The 16528-nt window shown below is 50.4% G+C and overlaps 4 protein-coding genes across 4 annotated transcripts; 3 read left to right on the top strand and 1 right to left on the bottom strand.

Annotated features, from left to right (window-relative positions):
* The first annotated feature begins 160 nt into the window (after positions 1 to 160).
* On the top strand, positions 161 to 3427 carry LOC117579369 (organic cation transporter protein). The gene is made up of 5 exons (XM_034265236.1): positions 161 to 673; positions 755 to 998; positions 1906 to 2009; positions 2074 to 3025; positions 3084 to 3427. The coding sequence occupies exons 1-5, from the start codon at positions 438 to 440 to the stop codon at positions 3273 to 3275; spliced, it is 1728 nt and encodes a 575-aa protein (XP_034121127.1). The 5' UTR covers positions 161 to 437; the 3' UTR covers positions 3276 to 3427.
* Positions 3428 to 3656: 229 nt separating this feature from the next.
* Positions 3657 to 6586, bottom strand: LOC117579364 (DNA polymerase eta). The gene is made up of 3 exons (XM_034265198.1): positions 6077 to 6586; positions 5520 to 6016; positions 3657 to 5453 (listed from the first exon to the last, which is right to left on the bottom strand). The coding sequence occupies exons 1-3, from the start codon at positions 6506 to 6508 to the stop codon at positions 3698 to 3700; spliced, it is 2685 nt and encodes an 894-aa protein (XP_034121089.1). The 5' UTR covers positions 6509 to 6586; the 3' UTR covers positions 3657 to 3697.
* A 141-nt stretch (positions 6587 to 6727) lies between these two features.
* Positions 6728 to 13928, top strand: LOC117579363. The gene is made up of 7 exons (XM_034265197.1): positions 6728 to 6906; positions 8297 to 8615; positions 8686 to 10696; positions 10767 to 11171; positions 11230 to 12685; positions 12743 to 12836; positions 12898 to 13928. Exons 2-7 carry the CDS (start codon positions 8318 to 8320, stop codon positions 13236 to 13238), a joined length of 4605 nt encoding a protein of 1534 aa, XP_034121088.1. The 5' UTR covers positions 6728 to 6906; positions 8297 to 8317; the 3' UTR covers positions 13239 to 13928.
* Positions 13929 to 14109: 181 nt separating this feature from the next.
* Positions 14110 to 16399, top strand: LOC117579370 (solute carrier family 22 member 3-like). Its single transcript, XM_034265237.1, has 6 exons — positions 14110 to 14578; positions 14634 to 14871; positions 14930 to 15033; positions 15093 to 15868; positions 15932 to 16113; positions 16172 to 16399. Exons 1-6 carry the CDS (start codon positions 14367 to 14369, stop codon positions 16346 to 16348), a joined length of 1689 nt encoding a protein of 562 aa, XP_034121128.1. The 5' UTR covers positions 14110 to 14366; the 3' UTR covers positions 16349 to 16399.
* The last annotated feature ends 129 nt before the right edge of the window (positions 16400 to 16528 follow it).

Below are 16528 nucleotides of genomic sequence, written 5' to 3'. Positions count from 1 at the left end.
AACCAATCCAGCAGCGACACACCGCCCGGAGCGCCTATATAGGGTCCATATAATCATTGAAAAGGCCTTATCAAGGCTGAATTCGTTGTCGTTTATGCGGCTGTATGTCGAAGCTCTCAACAGTTGGACGGTGGAGCGAGCTCTTCATTCGTTTGCGAGCTGCGATCGCGATCGCTTCGTTCGTTGTTTGGCTTTTGGATCGTTACGGGATCTCCGATCGGTGTGCGCTGAAGGCAGTTCGTTGCGCGATTCTGTCCCGTGCACATCGTTAAAGTTTTCGGCTTCGGATATATAAATAAATCTACTTACATATATGTTTCGTAAATGAAAATAGCCCAAATAGAAGCAACGTGGGTGCAGAAATAAACCAAAACGCGTGTAATTGTGCCCCCCCCCTCGCCAATCACCAAAGTCAATAAATAAGCAACAATCAGAAAATGGCAGCCAGTGAAGCGCCACCTGCAGAGGCGGTTGTGGAGGTGCAACCACCGGCGCAGCCACCGCCACCGCCACCAAAGGATCCGGAAGAAGTGACCCTGGATGCCATACTGAAGCACTTGGGTCAGTTTGGACGCTTCCAGCTGATGATCTTCATGCTGATCTGCCTGCCCATGATGTTCCACGCCATGTTCTCAGTGACGTATGTCTTCACCGCCAGCACTGTGACGCACAGGTGAAGTTAATGCCATGCCGCGACCTTGTTGTGGGTTAGTTGTGTGCTACCGAAAATAGAACTCTCCGCAACCACCAACAGATGTCACATTACAGAGTGCGATTCGCCCGAGAGCGCCTACATTGAGCCTTGGACTGAGTTCAGCATTCCCCGGAACGGCAAGGATCTGGACCAGTGCAATCGCTACAACAACGACCAGCTGCCCCAGTGGAACCAGTCCGCGGGGGAGGACATATGCCAAGCCGAGCATTATGGCGCACAAACAGAATCATGTCCCGACAATAAATTCGTATTCCGCGATAAGGAGCTAACCATTTCCAATGACGTGAGTATCAAAGTGCCTCCGGCAATGAGGGGGGTGTGCATTCAGCATGCCTTATCAGGTGCTACGACAAACGTATGCCAGACGCTGGCTGACTTGGACTTTGATAATAAGTCAGACGATTGCACAGCACACATGTCTCCCGGTCTGTACCAACAGCCGGGAAAAGGGGAAGCCAGAAGCGCATCGAAGTGGCGCTCTCCTCGCATCCCCAAGAACAGACAATCACAACGGGTTCAATGACTAAACTATGACTTGCCTACATGGCCGCTTTGAGTCTGTTACAATCTTAATCAAATAGTGGGCACCCAGTCGGGGCCCGAATGGGTTTATCGCAGTCTACATGGGATTGCTTTAAGTGGTTGTAAAGTGCTTCAGGTATTGAAGCTAAGCAATATATTTATTATTGAGTATACGCACAGTCAGCTGAGTCAACAGAGAGAGAGAAAAAGGGAGAGAGATTCCATTGTACAGATCCAAAGTTAAACAGAATTTCCGCAAACAAAATACGCACAAGATAAACATAGGAGAATTTTCACGGTCAGCTTTAATGGGTCTCTTCTTGTGTGAAGGCTGATCTCCCTTATCGTCATCGTAATCAGTAGATGAAAGAGATGTAGGGAAAGTGGGCAGGGGGTTGCTCAAGTGGCCTGATGTGCTGACATTCTTTATCGCCCAATTGGACACGTATGTGAATGGGATGGGATTGGATGGGATGGGACGACAGAAAAGTAGCTGACAGATAAGTGCCCCTCGAGTCAGGCCACGGCGACTGCCTTCCGGCCACCCCGCCAGCATGGGAACAGCGAATTATATTCAAGATACTCAAACAAGTATTCATAAGCAAATTATGGCTACAATTCAATGTAACTAATAGCAGGACTGACTTTCGAATGGAATCTTTTTGCAGTTTGGCATTTACTGCGATGAAGAATGGAAATTGTCGCTGGTCGGCACCATCAATAACGTGGGACAGTTCTTTGGCATTCCGATTGGCGGCTATGTGGCAGATCGGTGAGAATGGAAAATCCCCAGCTCTCATCTACCTCCTCTGAGTTCCTGTGTCTCTCTCTTGCAGTTATGGACGCAGCTTTTCCATCGCCCTGGGCGGCATTATGGGCGCCGTGCTGGGTATCGTTCGCTCCTACTCGCCCAGCTACATTTGGTTCCTGATCTTTGAGTTTCTAGACAACATGACGAGCAGCACTTTGTATTCCACATGTTTCGTAATCGGCATCGAGCTGGTGGGTCCCAAGCGCCGGGTGCTGGCCTGCAGTGTCATTACCGTCTTCTATGCGGTGGGAGAGGTGGCGCTGGCCATGTTTGCCAAGGCCTTCCCCGACTGGCGTATTCTCCTGCGCATCACCTACATGCCCTCTCTGATACTGCTGGTCTACTTCTGGATCCTGCCGGAGAGCGTGCGTTGGCTGCTCAGCCAGGGCAAGGAGGATCGGGCCAAGGGCATCCTGCGTCGAGCGGCCAAGGTAAACAAGCGGAAGCTCTCTGATAGCTTGCTGGACAAGCTCATCCTGGCCAATCGGGACAAGCTGGAGCAGTCGGCGGAGAGCAGATTCCCGATTCGCGAGGCCTTCAAAAACTTCAAGTGGCGCATAGCCAACTGCTCCTTCTGCTGGATCGTCCACGTGCTGGTCTACTATGGTCTCAGTCTGAATGTGGTGTTGCTCGATGGCAACAAGTACAACAATTTTGCCTACATTGCGCTCGTGGAGATTCCCGGCTTCTTCCTGCCGCTGCTCATCATGGACCGCTTTGGCAGGCGCTTCTCCCTCTGCGGTCTTATGATATTCAGTGGCATCTGCTGCATCGGCACCATTTTCGCTGGCGCAGATCAGCCCGTGCTGCAGCTGGTGCTCTTCCTGGTCGGCAAGCTGACCATCACGGCCAGTTTCCAGGTGCTCTACTTCTTCGCCTCGGAAATCTATCCAACGAATCTGAGAAACAGTCTGCTCAGCTTCTGCTCCATGATGGGCAGATTCGGCTCCATGCTGGCCCCTCAAACGCCGCTTCTGGTGAGTATTTAGTAATTTCTTCATCTAATTTCCCAGTTCTTACCCTCTGCTCTCGTAGGCCAAGTATTATGCCAGTGCTCCAGCCATGCTCTTTGCGGGCGCAGCCATACTGAGTGGCTGTCTTACCCTGTTCTTCCCCGAAACCACAAACTTGGTCCTGCCCACCACAGTGCAGGAGGCGGATGCCATTGGCGTGAAGAAGAAACCCGCAAAGACCCAGGCCGAGGAGCCCGGACAAGTTGTTCCGTAAATCATAGCCATAAGCACAGACTCTAGGGCAGCCTGCAAATACAAAGACATTTCTCTTTAAAGTTTTAACTGTTATAGTATCCATAAGAATAAATCATACTAACTACTCGTATAATCTAGCAATAAACAACCAAGAGTTTTGCTGCGCTGTAACTCAATCGATTTATGTATTGCAGAATGATTAACGGTCAACACTGGAGTTCATTCTTAAAGTCTAGAACATAAAAAAAATACAAATAACAAAAAATTCATGTTTCAAAATAGATCCTCAATATGGCAGTAATACTTGAAGTAACAAACAAAAATATATATATAAACTGAAGTTGGTCCGTCCTTGGGCTATCCATTTACCTTAGGCCTAGATACAATCATATACTGATGGTTTGATTTGGAATTCTTAATTCTTAATGTTAAATTGAACAGTTAATTGGTTTGTGTAAAGAACTGGGTAATCGGCTTGCTGCCGCCTCTGCCGGAGGTGTTGGCTATGGTGGCATTCAGCTGCTTTTGCTTCTGCTGCTTCTTGGCCTGGCCCGGAGAGCTGCTCTGCTTGCCGAGTGCTGCTGCTCGAGTGCGCAGATCCTGGTGGTTGAGTTCACGCTGCAGACTCTTGGCCACGTGATAGTCCAAGTGCTCGGTCATACATTCGATCTTGATGTAGGCCTTGCATTCGGAGCATTGTTGAGTGGGAATGTTGCTAGAAGGCGGCTCTACAGGTGGTTTCGCACTGAAGAACTTGGCTATGCTATTGGCGGGAGCAGTGGAGGAGGACGAGGTGCCTCCACTGGCCGAACCAACAGACTTCTTTTGCTTTTTGGGCGGCGTCGGCTTGGGCGAAGTCTTCATGGGAATGAGTTGTCTTTTCTCGCGCTGCTCTGTTCTCAATTGGCGACTCAATTCCTGGGCAAAGTGATGATCGCGATGTGTCTGCAGGGCCTTAACATCGTCGGGAATTTTGGCTCCGCACTGATCGCACTTGACCATGGGCAGGAGATCGGGTCGTATCTCGGGCACGGCGTACTCGGCATAGCTCTCCTTATAGCTGCTTGTCGAGGAGCTGTTGAGCTGATCAAATTTACGCTTGGATGTGGATGGCTTGAGCTCTTCTTCCGTGAGTGGCTGATATGTTGAGGTTGGTTTCTCTGGTGGCACACTTGTGTTGGCCTTTGATGTGAGGGTTTCATCTTCGATGGTATCTTCATCGAAGTCCTGCGAATGGCCAGCCTCAATTGCGTCTAGTTCTTCGGCCAGTCCCTGCAAATCTGAACTATTATCGGCTGCCTCCTCGACCTCCTGTGTCTTAGTCTGTTCCTTATCCCCTTGACCTTCGGCGGCAGCCTCAATGTGTTGCTCCTTGGCCGCATTTTGTTGCTTTAGGTAGTTTGCAAAAAAGCTTCCCTTCAACTCTGGCGGAGTAGATGTCTGCGTGGACGAGGACCCTTCAGCAGCTCCTTCAGTCGTGGAAACTGCTTTCAGTTTTTCTTTGTACTCTTCGAAAAAACTCTTTTTGGGCGATGCTCCTGCTGATACTTTAGGCGTATCTTCCACTGGAGCAGGGTCAGCGGGCTTCTTCTCTTCCTTCTTGCCTCCTTGCAAATAGTTGGCAAAGAAACTCTTCATTTTGGAGTCTTCCGTCGGTTTGAGCTTGACTTCCACCTGCACTTTCGGCTGCTGCACAGCCTCCTCCCCACTCACTCGCCTGTTCTTCGCCGCCTGATTGGCGAACATGTTTTGCAGGCTGTTTTGAGATTTGGAAATGGTCTCAAACTTTCCCACGCTCATTCCAAGGAACTTGACCGAGTTATTTAGAGCTGCATCGCTTCCAGGTTTTAGGAACGTTTTCGTATTCGCCTTTATCAGATCCAGAGCCAGCTTGGCCAACGTTTCCTGATCGTAGTTATTAATGGAGGTGGACCTAGAGCTGGCCACCTCCTCTCCATTAATGTCTTGGACAAACTGGACCACCATCTGCTTGGCCTTTCGGTTGTTTTCCATGAAATCCTTATCCAGCCTATCATTGATTTCGCTGGAGAGCTCCCCCAGCCAGTGCTGCAGCGACTTTAAGCCAGTGATATTGTTCCGTCCGGGAAACTTCTTACAACAGCCAATGCTCTTGGAGTAGAAGCGTGGAGTCACCGCCTCCAGATCGATTCCGCGACAGATGTAGAATAACCAAGAGCTGAAATGACAAAAGAAGACATTAATTCCTTCAGGACTTTCACTGCCGTGGAGGGGAGGGACTCACCCGTTCTTTTCATCAAACTTTCGCTGAAGCTCTGCCTCGGTGTATTTAACCAATTGCCCTAGAAATGTGATGCCCAGAGTCTCGCACAGCACCTCGCCAAACTTTCCGCCCAAACCCTTGATCTTTCCCACTGGCAACGAGTCGAACAGCCCCGGGATCTCCGCCAGCGGTAGAATGGTCTGTTTGTTGGGCTTGTTCAAGCCTGCGGCCAGCTTGGCTAGGATCTTGTTGTGAGCTATGCCCGCAGAGCAATCATAGCCAGTATCCTTCTTGACTGCTGCACGCACCTCTCCAGCTATGGAGGCTCCGATCAGGAGACGAATATCGCTTTGGCGGACGGCGGGCAAGTCGTTTTGGTCGTAGGCGAGTTGGAAACGTTCATCGTCAATGTAGGGATTGGCAAAGCGATTCGTTATCTTGTTCACATAGTCCCCAATGTTCGTATAGCCAACGGCAAAGGTGTTGACCAGCTCCTGGGGCTTCAAAGCAAAGGCGCCCTACAGAGAAAGGTTCATATGAAAGTGAAAGAATATGTTTTGCGGCTGGAATATGCTTACACTCTGCAACTGCTTCATGCGGAGATTCACTGTGTCCGTGATGTCCAGGTACGCCTCATCCACAGAGGCACGCTCAAGGAGCTGCGTGAAGCGCTGCAGAACATTGGCTACTTCCTTGCCAGCATCGCGATATTTGCCCGTGTCCGCCTTTTCCCGGATGTTCGGCACTTCGCAGAGCACGATTTCGGGGCACAGCTCCTTCGCCTCGTCCCCACGCATGTGGCGCGTCACTCCTTTGGCCCGAGCTGCGTAATTGACGGCAATGATGCCGCCTCCACGCCATTTGTTGTACTGCACGACGGCCAGGGGCCTGTTGCGGTACTCGGGCTGCTGCTTCTCCTCCACCTGGCAGAAGAAGCAGTCCATGTCCACCAGCAGGACCACCCGGTCGTATTTGTTTTGCATGCTAACATGGCTGCGAGTCGTGCTCATATTTTCATTTCGTGAAAATTCGTAAATATTTCTGCACTCAACAAGTTCCCGCAATTTTTTTTGGCATCTGGCATCCCATCCAGTGTGACCGCGCGGATTTGTTCTTAGTTTTGTTAGTCCAATTGTGAAAATATACCGAAATATACCGCACAGTTGAGAACCAGTGTGACCGCTTTCGATTTCTGACCCTCACAAATATACGGAGGGTAAAAACGGCAAAATGTACACATCCCTAATGGCATTGGCAAATGTTTTTAAACAAAAATCTCGTTAATTAAATGAATAGAATATGTGCGGGCGGAGTGTATTCAATTTGAGCAATGCGGTCTGAAACCCAACGGCTCGAAAACGGACAAAAAATTTCGAAAACCGCGACAACAAGGAAGCGGTAAAAGAATGTGCGTGCTTACAATATTTTCAGCAATATTTTTGTTTCTTAAATGCTTTTAGGTTGTTTACAATGTTTAAAACTAGTGTATGAACTGTTAAGCAGTGCAGTGTGTTGTCGTTTCTTATATAAATCGCTGGCAAGCCGCACAATTATTGATTTTTACTGAATGCCGCTGCCAAAATGCAATTTACATACATACACACACACACGCTCACCCCCACCCTCCTGCGCCCAGTGTATGCCAATAAAAGGCAATGCAGTCAGAGAGAACTGCCCTTGCCCCTTGCCGGCTTCATTTGCATTTGTTGTGTGTGCCCCTCCTCTTTCTCCTCCTCCCCATTTGATCACTTCCCAGGTTCATTTGGGTTAATGCACGGATTATTATCGTAGAATTTATTGATTTGGTCAAGCAGCCAGAAATAAATTCTATTATGGCGTGCCTTGCTCTATATCCGGCATTCCTTCTTTCCGTTTGCAGGCTCGCACCTTTTGACCTCCTTGCCGGCGTTTTGATTGATGCGTCCGAGGGTATGCAGAGTAGTCGGTATGTGTGTTCGGTTCTCTATGGCTTAATTAGGGTAACGCACGTAGTAGAAGCGTCGGAATCCGAATCGAAATGGTGGCAGGGCCCAACCCTAGTCAAGTTAGGGAGGCAGGGCGTGCTGTGTATATTTTTGTGACCTAATTTCCTGTCTGTTTATTCTTCATGGGCGAAGGAGGAGGTTGAAAAGGATACGGCATGAATTCCAGGGGAAGTGAAAGGTGCTGCACTGACCTGTTGTAATATTCTACCTTGAAACTTGCTAAATACAAATCAATGGAAATACATATAGGAATCATTATTATTCTAAACTAATCGGGCAATGATCATCATCATAAATGTTGTGACCTCACATCCGGTGGCCTAGCCCTCTCTCCGTGTTACCAGCTCTCCCTCTGTGTCTTTTTCTCTCTCTCCAGCATAAACGCACAATTATGCTAATGGCTTACATGCTTACATACCGACACACACACACACACACACACACACACACACACACACACACACACACACACACACACACACACACACACACACACACACACACACACACACACACACACACACACACACACACACACACACACACACGTCGTACACCGTACACAATCAACAACCACTTTAGCGAGCCCCCGCTTAGCGGTCTGCTTACCCACTCCCACTCCCACTCCCCAGTTTGAGCTGAGCGCTCGCACTCGCTGTCGCTATCGCTGATGTAGTGGAGAATGGACTGATTCACCGTCAGCAGACAGTCTGTGTGCGTCCGGCGATGAAGTCACTCTGCCCAGGGCGTTGTATTCGCGACTGTGGAATTTCGAATTAGAGCCTGACCCAAGGTGTTTCCTGATTCTTGCAGTGAGCAGCAGTTCCAGCAGCCATGGTGAAGATCCTGCAGGCCTACAACTTTGCCAGGCAGCAGACGTATGCCCTCAATGGCGAGATCCTGGCAGCAAGTCTGATTGGCAACAATCGGATAGCCATCAGCAGCGCGGAGCAGTTCATAGAGATCTATGACATTGCTGGGAAGCAGCAGCAGCAGGAGGATGTAACTGGCGATGGCGATGACGGGCAGGCAATCAGTGGAGATGCTCCTGGAGGAGGAGATGAGCGCCTGCCGGTGAGAAACACGCTAGCCACCGTTGGCGAGGTGGTGCAGTTGATCTATTGCGAATCGGGTGAGTGTGGACTCCTGTGGCTGCTCTCAATAAAGATTTAAATGTAATTCGAGTGCTCGTTCCCGCTTAGGCAAGTACTTGCTCACGCTGGAAAAGGAGCAGGCTGGCAGCCCAGTGCACTCATCCTCGACCATTAGCTGCACTTCGAGCAGCAACAGCAATACGGTTTGCTCCGAGGATGATACCAAGATGTTTGTCCGAATCTACGCCAACTTCTGGAAGTTCCCCGATAGCAAGCTCAACGAGCTGCCCATCACCATCAGGATAGCATCGATGACAACGCCGAAGACGCCGCTGATCGAGAGCATCGATGTGATTGAGCTGCCGTTGCGCAGTCCCCCCGAGCTGGTTCAGTGCTGTCAGACCTCTGGCAACATCATTGTGAGCAGCAGGGACAGGATCTATCTGTATGAGTACACGCAGTGTGTCCACGAGAACACTCAGCCCCGATTCGCATTCATCGATTTTCTGCCCTTCAAGTTCTTTGTGCAGCTGAACTTTGTGCCCATGCGCCTGTGCCTGGCGGAGAATGTCATCGCCTGCCTAAGTCACCGATACTGTGTGGCTTTCAAGGTGATTGACGCTCTGGCAAACAGCAAGACAACCGCCGGACAGGAGCTGAGCTGTTTGGACAATGACTATGGCGGGGGCGGCGGTGGAGACGAGCCGCTCTCGGAGTCCTTGAGCTTGGGCAGCAAGGCGAGTGCCAGCGGAGGAGTGGTTAGCTCCACCCACAGTCAGCAGAGTTGTGAGAGCGACTCCATGCAGTCGACGAGCAGTGGCAAAGCTCCCTTGGCCATAAATGGAGCCCTGCCCGGTCGATCGCCGTTGGACTTTAACGTCGCCAAGTTGGTGAACAACGCGTATGGGCGCGAGTTTGAGCCGGAGCTACGTTCACAGTGGGATCAGAGCGATAATGGTGGCGGCGGTGGAAAGAATGGTGGGTCAGAGGACAACCAGGACATCACTATCACTCCCCAGCGAGCCGGGGATATCAAAATCAAACTCGTCAACGAGGCCAAAGCCATGAATGTGCGTGGCATCGCAGGGGGAAATCTTCTGGAGGACGCCTCGGTGCAATATGATGTGAGAAAGCTGCTGCAGATCTGCATGAAAACATCCGAGCATCAGCCCAGAATTCTGGACATCTTGCGCTGCTTGGATCTGAAGGCAATCTACCAGAGGAGTGGCCAAGGGACAGACCTGGAGGACGATGAGTACGACATGGGCAACCAGCAGGTTCCCAGTGCAGTCACGACCTTCAAGCACGTCAATCGCAGGACCCTCAAGTCTTCGCAGCATCAACGGTGCATAGGCCATGCTCTCCTGGTGGCCAGCAGTGTGGACGGCTACCTGTATCAGTTCTCCGCTCAGGGGAAGTGGTACAGTGAGAACGAGAAGCCAGTGGCCAGCTACAGCTTCACGGCTCCCGTCCTACAGGTGCACATCAACGATTATGTGGTCTTTGCGGTCACCTCGGAGTCTGTGGAGACGCACACCTCGCGCATAGGCCACAAGCTCTTCCACAATCGCTTCGAGTATCCCTCGATTGGTGGCATCTTCCCCGAGGAGTCGGCGCCAGACATTACCACGCCCATTGCTGTCGTGGGTCTCGCTGCCTTCATGCACGTTCAGTTTGTTTGCGTGAATCGGGATCAGCTGGTGCTCATCACAAACGCCGCCCTAGAGCTGCACAAGCGTCGCAGCACAGGAGAAGTGGCCACCACAGCGGTTGCGGTCAAGCGGAATATTGCTGCCAGACTGCTGGCCGAAGCAAAGGCCAAGCACAGCAGCCTTCTGAGGAGCAGCAGCGCCGCTCATTCCTCAACGATCACCAATGAGTGGACACTCTACAACCTAGAGGTGCCCCGAGTGGAGCACGTTATCGAGGATCTCGAGGGCATTGCGGACTCGTATCGCAGTGCGAGCAGCTCGAATTTCTATGATCTCATGGAGGAGGCTCATGTCATGTTGCGCCTGAGCCTCACCTTGCAGGGCGAACGGCTGGGCGCGGAGCGCGAGCAGCTGCTGAGGAAAATGTTCACAGCAAACTGTAGAAAATTGGCCGACTTCTCAATACGGTAAGTAGTAGTAGTGCCATTCAAAGAGTGTTCCTCCATCTGCTTGATTTCCACCCCATTCCCCTTGCAGTTCCAGCAGGCAAGAGGTCTACCTGCAGGCAACTGGTTTCTACAAGATGTGCCAGATACAACTGGTGGACATTTACAACAACTACATTCAGCAGTTCATGGACAACGAGGAAGACGTGGAAACATCCGAATTGGCCGGCCTCATCTACACTGTGAAACTTTTCCTACTTAGCCTGGGAACAGATCGGTTGAGGTCCGCTTTTCTGAACCAGACTGTGCGGCCCTACTTCACCCCGGCCAGAGTGCTGCAGCAGGGGTACAAGCAGGTGCCGGTTTCGTTGGAGTTTCTCAACATGTTCATCAAGCACGCCCCGGTGGATATACCCCAGATCATGCTGTGCTCCCCCGTAGTGGCGGACACCATGAGCGGAGAGCTCATCAACTATCTCAAATACTTGAACACGCTGTAAGTCTGCCAATAATATAATCTGAATGCATTCCAACTAGAACTTTATATCTTGCAGCTCACCCGATGAGAACCTACTGCTGGCTGTGACTGCTTGCCGCATGTCCAATTATCTGCTGGCCCAGGAAGTCATAGCAAAGTCGACCAGGCGAACCTTGGCTATGGCGTTGATCAAGCACAAGAATGTGCTCTTTGACGACAGCACTGTGATCTATCAGCGGAGGCAGCAGCATCAGGCTGACCAGCAGCAGACATCCAACTCTCGGAAGAAAACCCGTCGAGGCGGTGGGAAAAGCAAGCCCCCAAGTGTCTCCACGCCCACGCAAAGTGCCATCGTATCCTTTTCGGACTTTTGTGAAACCATTCTGCTGGCCAACGAGCAGCCCGCCCTCATAGAGGCCATCAGCGATGCCTTCATTCACGCACTTTGCATCGAACACAGCCTGACTTTGGACGTACTGCTGCAACTCTTCCTCAACTACATTGCCTCGCACATTGGCCAGAAGGGCTATCAGACCTCTCAAAAGGTTTTTGTCAGTATTCTGCAAGTGTATTATTATGATCTCTACGATGTGAGCTCGTCGCTGCAGCCCCACGAGATTCGGTCGCAGACGCCGCCCCAGCTGGATGACGACTATGACGAAGAGTGCAGCAGTTCTCGGGCTCCATCGCTGCACAGCGAGGCGGATGCCCAGTCTCTGTCGAGCTCGTGTGCCAGCTCGGCGCAAGAAGAGAGATCGGCGAGCCTATCGATAAACGGCAGGCAGCAGCGTATAGTCTACGACCAGCTGCAGGAACAGCAGTCGTCGCCATTCCAGAAGCGTAACTCAAATGCCTCGCTTTCGCAACCCCAGCCGGACGACGATCTGGCCATTACCAATCTAAAGGGTCTCAAGATCCTCTTTCGCATGTACATGGGCCGACTAAAGTCACTTAGCGATCTCATTACGGATCTTCAATCTGCGGATGTGGAGCAGCAGTCGAGTCGTGAAGATTTCCTCAACCTGCGCATGGAGTGCATCTCCTATATGGTGGGCATGGCTCCGAACTACTGTCCCAAGCCAATGGTGAGGAATCCCAACGATCCCCTGGCCGGCAAGTTGGTCTACGTTCCATTTATTCCCGACTACAAACTGCCTGAGGGCGAGGAATACGACCGCCACATCAAATCCTATATACGACCCATTCCCTGTCTGCTGGAGCGTCCTCAGTATCTGAACCGCTTGCCGCCCTTTGAACGCAGCGACTTCAGCTATCCCAACAAGGATGAGGGCGAGTTCAAGGTCCGCTTCGTTAGCTGGCACAACGAGCTGCTGACCCTGACCCTGAAGATTCAAAGTCTGCTGGCCTCCAGCAAAGTGGATCGAGAGATTATATCGGAGTTTTTGGCCTTCATTCAAAAGACGCCGCACTTGATGGGCATTGATAGCTTTTTGGTGATCATATTGCCGAAGAACCTGGCCATTAACTACATGCTGAGCTTCTGTCCCGCCTATCTATGGCAGTATGGAAAGGTGAGTAATAAGTAAGGTTTCTGGCAAAAGAAGATTTTAAAATACATTTCATTTTAGTCTTGCGGCTTCACACCCAAACATTGGGAGAGTTTATTGCGCAAAATTCTCAGCAAGCAAGATGCTTTGCCCAACTGGAAAGTGCACATAACAGGTACATATGTCATACGTAGTCTGTGTTTAAGGAAACGCGTTCTTACCATCCTGACTTGCAGAGATCCTTAACAATCTGGTGGCAGAGCTGAGCTTTGAGGAGCTGCTTCAGTGCTTTCCCAGCGAGGTTATTCAAAATCGTAATACATCGCAATACTTTGCCAAGGAATTTGCTGAAACCTGCGTTCTCTATGAGCACGAGGAGCTGGTCTTCAAGGGTCCGGAGGAGTCTGCCGAGGGCAGGGACCATCTGCCCATGGACAACATCGACGAGGATAATGTGTTCGAACTCACACTGCGCAAGGCAGTGGCCAAACAACGAAGCATTGCCCTAAGGTCCATGATCGAGTCGACGGGGACTCAGTTGTTCGATGCCACCAGCAATCCCATGTACAATCTGTAATGTGTATGCTGAACACCAAGGAATAGCAGCTTGTCACAGTCGGTAGTCCCATTTTAACTAGTTTCAAACGGAATTATCACATTGCAAATGATAAGATTGATTGATATTAATGTAGCAGGGCAGGCGGTAGACCAACACAAAAACGTTGTTGTTTGTATCTCATGTATTGAACGTATAGAGGGCACCATTTATAGATATATACATATATATATATGCATATGCATCCCATTATTACTACATGTATGCTTAATATGTAATTTGTAGTTGTAGGACTCGTAAACCACCATAACGATCGCATTATTTATTGACACATTCTGTTTGACACAAACGCAACATTTGGATAATTATTGTAGCAATGATTTACGGAGCAGTTCGGACGATAGGTTGTACAGAAAACTCCGCTGGAGTCCGCTTTGATGCGGGGTATTGGCCATAGTAAACCAGTTAGGGTTAGAGAGTAACGATTAAGTTGCAAAGGAAATCCACTTGTATTTGTATTTGTACGTAATGTTATGGCCCGAGTTTCCTTTGAACGAAGCTTTAATACTCTAATTGGTACGTACATACTTATGTACATATGTACGTCGGTATTTTTACTCTATTTATACACATATTAGCTATCTCACTCACTCTCTATATACCCCCACACACACAAGCACATTCGAACACACACAAACACACCAACAAAAAGAAAAACAACATCAAGTGATATTTTTAATTCTTGCATTGAATCTGAACAATAAAAACATAATTACATTACAATGGCTCCATTGAAGTCTTGATAAGGCGGCAAGGTTAATCACCTACCCATAGCTGCAGCCTCAGCGGCAGCCGCAGATTACTAGTAAATCGCAGACGCCTCTCAGGTTACAGCCAGTCCTAAGTATTATTTAATCCAGCAATTAAGCTCTGCACGCCGGTTTCAGCGCTCTTTGTAAGCGTGCCTGTCCGGCCCGACGCCTAGGTAATTGAAACGTGCGAAAAAACGCAGAGGGAAACCGTTGGGGGAAGATCCACGCCCCCCGGGTGGCGTGAATAATTTTGCCAATTAAGAGAGTTGAGCGTGCGGCATTCCAAGTGGAGGCTGGGTGGCCGAGTCAGTCACTCCGAGACGGTGCTATCAGCAGCATGCTTAAAGTGCAGTCAGAGCTGGACGTGGTCCGGGAAAAGCCAGAGTCGACATCCAACACGGAGGACAGCCAACTGGATACGATTATCGTTCAGATTGGACAGTTTGGTCGCTTCCAGATCACCAACTATCTGCTACTCTGCCTACCCATCATTTGCAATGCCTTCTACTCAATCTCGTACATATTCACCGCCGGTATTATGAACCACAGGTGAGTGAAAGGAACAGTCTGTCAGTAGCCATCAACCCATACAAATCATCCGCAGATGCAATATTACCCAGTGCGACAGCTTGGACAGCAGCTACTCTGCTTCATTTCTAAACTTTACGACCCCAAGCAGCCATGGCGCATGGGCTCAGTGTGAGCACTTTGCATTCAGCTCTGACATTGACACTGCAACTGCAGCTGCAGCGTGCAATGAAAGATATTTTAATCAGAGTCGCTTGATCAGCTGTGAGGCAGGCATCAAGCTGGCACAAGACGAACGTACCATAGCCAGCGAGGTGGGTATTGGGGTGATGATGTGATCTTAAACCTACATTGTTTTCTCTTCCTTGACAGTTTGGAATCTTTTGCGCCGATCAGTGGAAGCTCTCGATGGTGGGCACAGTCAATAACATCGGACAGTTTGTGGGTATTCCCCTTGGAGGATATTTGGCAGATCGGTAAGTGACTTCGAGTCGATTGTAGAAACCTTCTAACATGAAGATACTCCCTCTTCTAGATACGGTCGCAAAACCCTCCTCGTCATAAGTGGAATTCTCAGCGCTTTCGCCGGACTGGCACGCTCCCATGCCCCAAACTATTACATTTTCCTTGGCTTCGAGTTCCTGGACATGGCCGTGGGCAGCACTCTCTTTCCCACCGCCTTCCTAATGGCCCTCGAGCTGGTTGGCCCGAAGCACCGCGTGCTGGCTGCCACTTCAATCACCCTCACCTATGGACTGGCCGAGGCTGCCCTGGGCTACCTGGCCGACTACATCAGGGATTGGCGGGTGCTGCTTCGCGTGCTATACACCCCGGCACTGCTGCACTTGATCTTTATCTGCCTGCTGCCGGAGAGTGTGCGCTGGCTGCTTAGCCAGTCCAAGGAGCTGGAAGCCATGAACATTCTGCGCAAAGTGGCCCGGGTAAACCGAAAAGCCTTGTCGGAGCAGCAGCTGAGTGAGCTGATGCGCTCCAACCGCAAGCTCGTGGCTCAGTCCACGGCCGCAGGAGGGCACTACAGCCTGCGGCAGATTGTTAATGCTCTGGGCTGGCGCATTGCCCAGTGCTGCTTCGTGTGGTTCACCCACACCTTCATTGCCCTCGGGTTGAGCCTGAACTCCAGCGAGCTTTCGGGCAGCAAGTTCGAGAACTTCAGCATGATGGGGTTCATCCAGCTGCCCGGCTCCCTTCTGGGCACAATGATAATGCATCGCATTGGACGTCGCTGGGCCCTGACCTCATGCATGGCCTGCTGCACAATCTTTCTACTGGCTGTGCCTGCCCTGCAGGAGGGTAAGTTCTTCCCCGCCTTGTTCACTTTAACTACTGTCTAACTCTTTGACTCTTTTTTCCCAGTTTACCCGGTTACCTCCTCAGTGCTATATTTCATGGCCAAGATGACTTCAACGGGCAGCTTTGTGATTTTGTACTTCTTCACCTCTGAGATCTTCCCCACGAGCTGCCGCAACAGTCTGCTCTCCTTCTGCTCGATGGTTGGTCGCTTTGGATCCATGCTGGCTCCCCAAACTCCTCTGCTGGTGAGTGGTTTCCCGCTCCCGCACGGCTATTCCTGCTCAAGACCCTTTCCTCTTGCAGATTCCCTACTACAAGTACTCTCCCCACTTTCTCTTTGCCGTTTTTGGCTTTGCCTGCGCCTGCCTCACGCTGTACTTTCCGGAAACCACAAACAAGGCCCTGCCCACCACGCTGGAGGAGGCACGCTCCCTCGACAGAAACATGCCAAAGCCCCCGGCAACAAAAAGTGCCGTCTAATCGAAAATTAAAAAATTAATTTTCGGCGGATCAGTGAGACGAGAAATCTGATCTGATCGATCTGCAAAAAAGAGTCAAAGGCAATAAAACATTTATAAATATAACAAGAAGCCAGGCAGTATTTAGACGTTTTTTATGGTGAGTCTTAACGATCGAATTGCCAATAGAATCATTTGGGAA

This window comes from Drosophila guanche, unplaced genomic scaffold (genome assembly GCF_900245975.1).
Source record: "Drosophila guanche unplaced genomic scaffold, DGUA_6, whole genome shotgun sequence".
NCBI lineage: Eukaryota > Metazoa > Arthropoda > Insecta > Diptera > Drosophilidae > Drosophila > Drosophila guanche.
The sequence above is the reverse complement of the archived record's forward strand: the minus strand, read 5'-3'. Positions and strand labels throughout refer to the sequence as shown.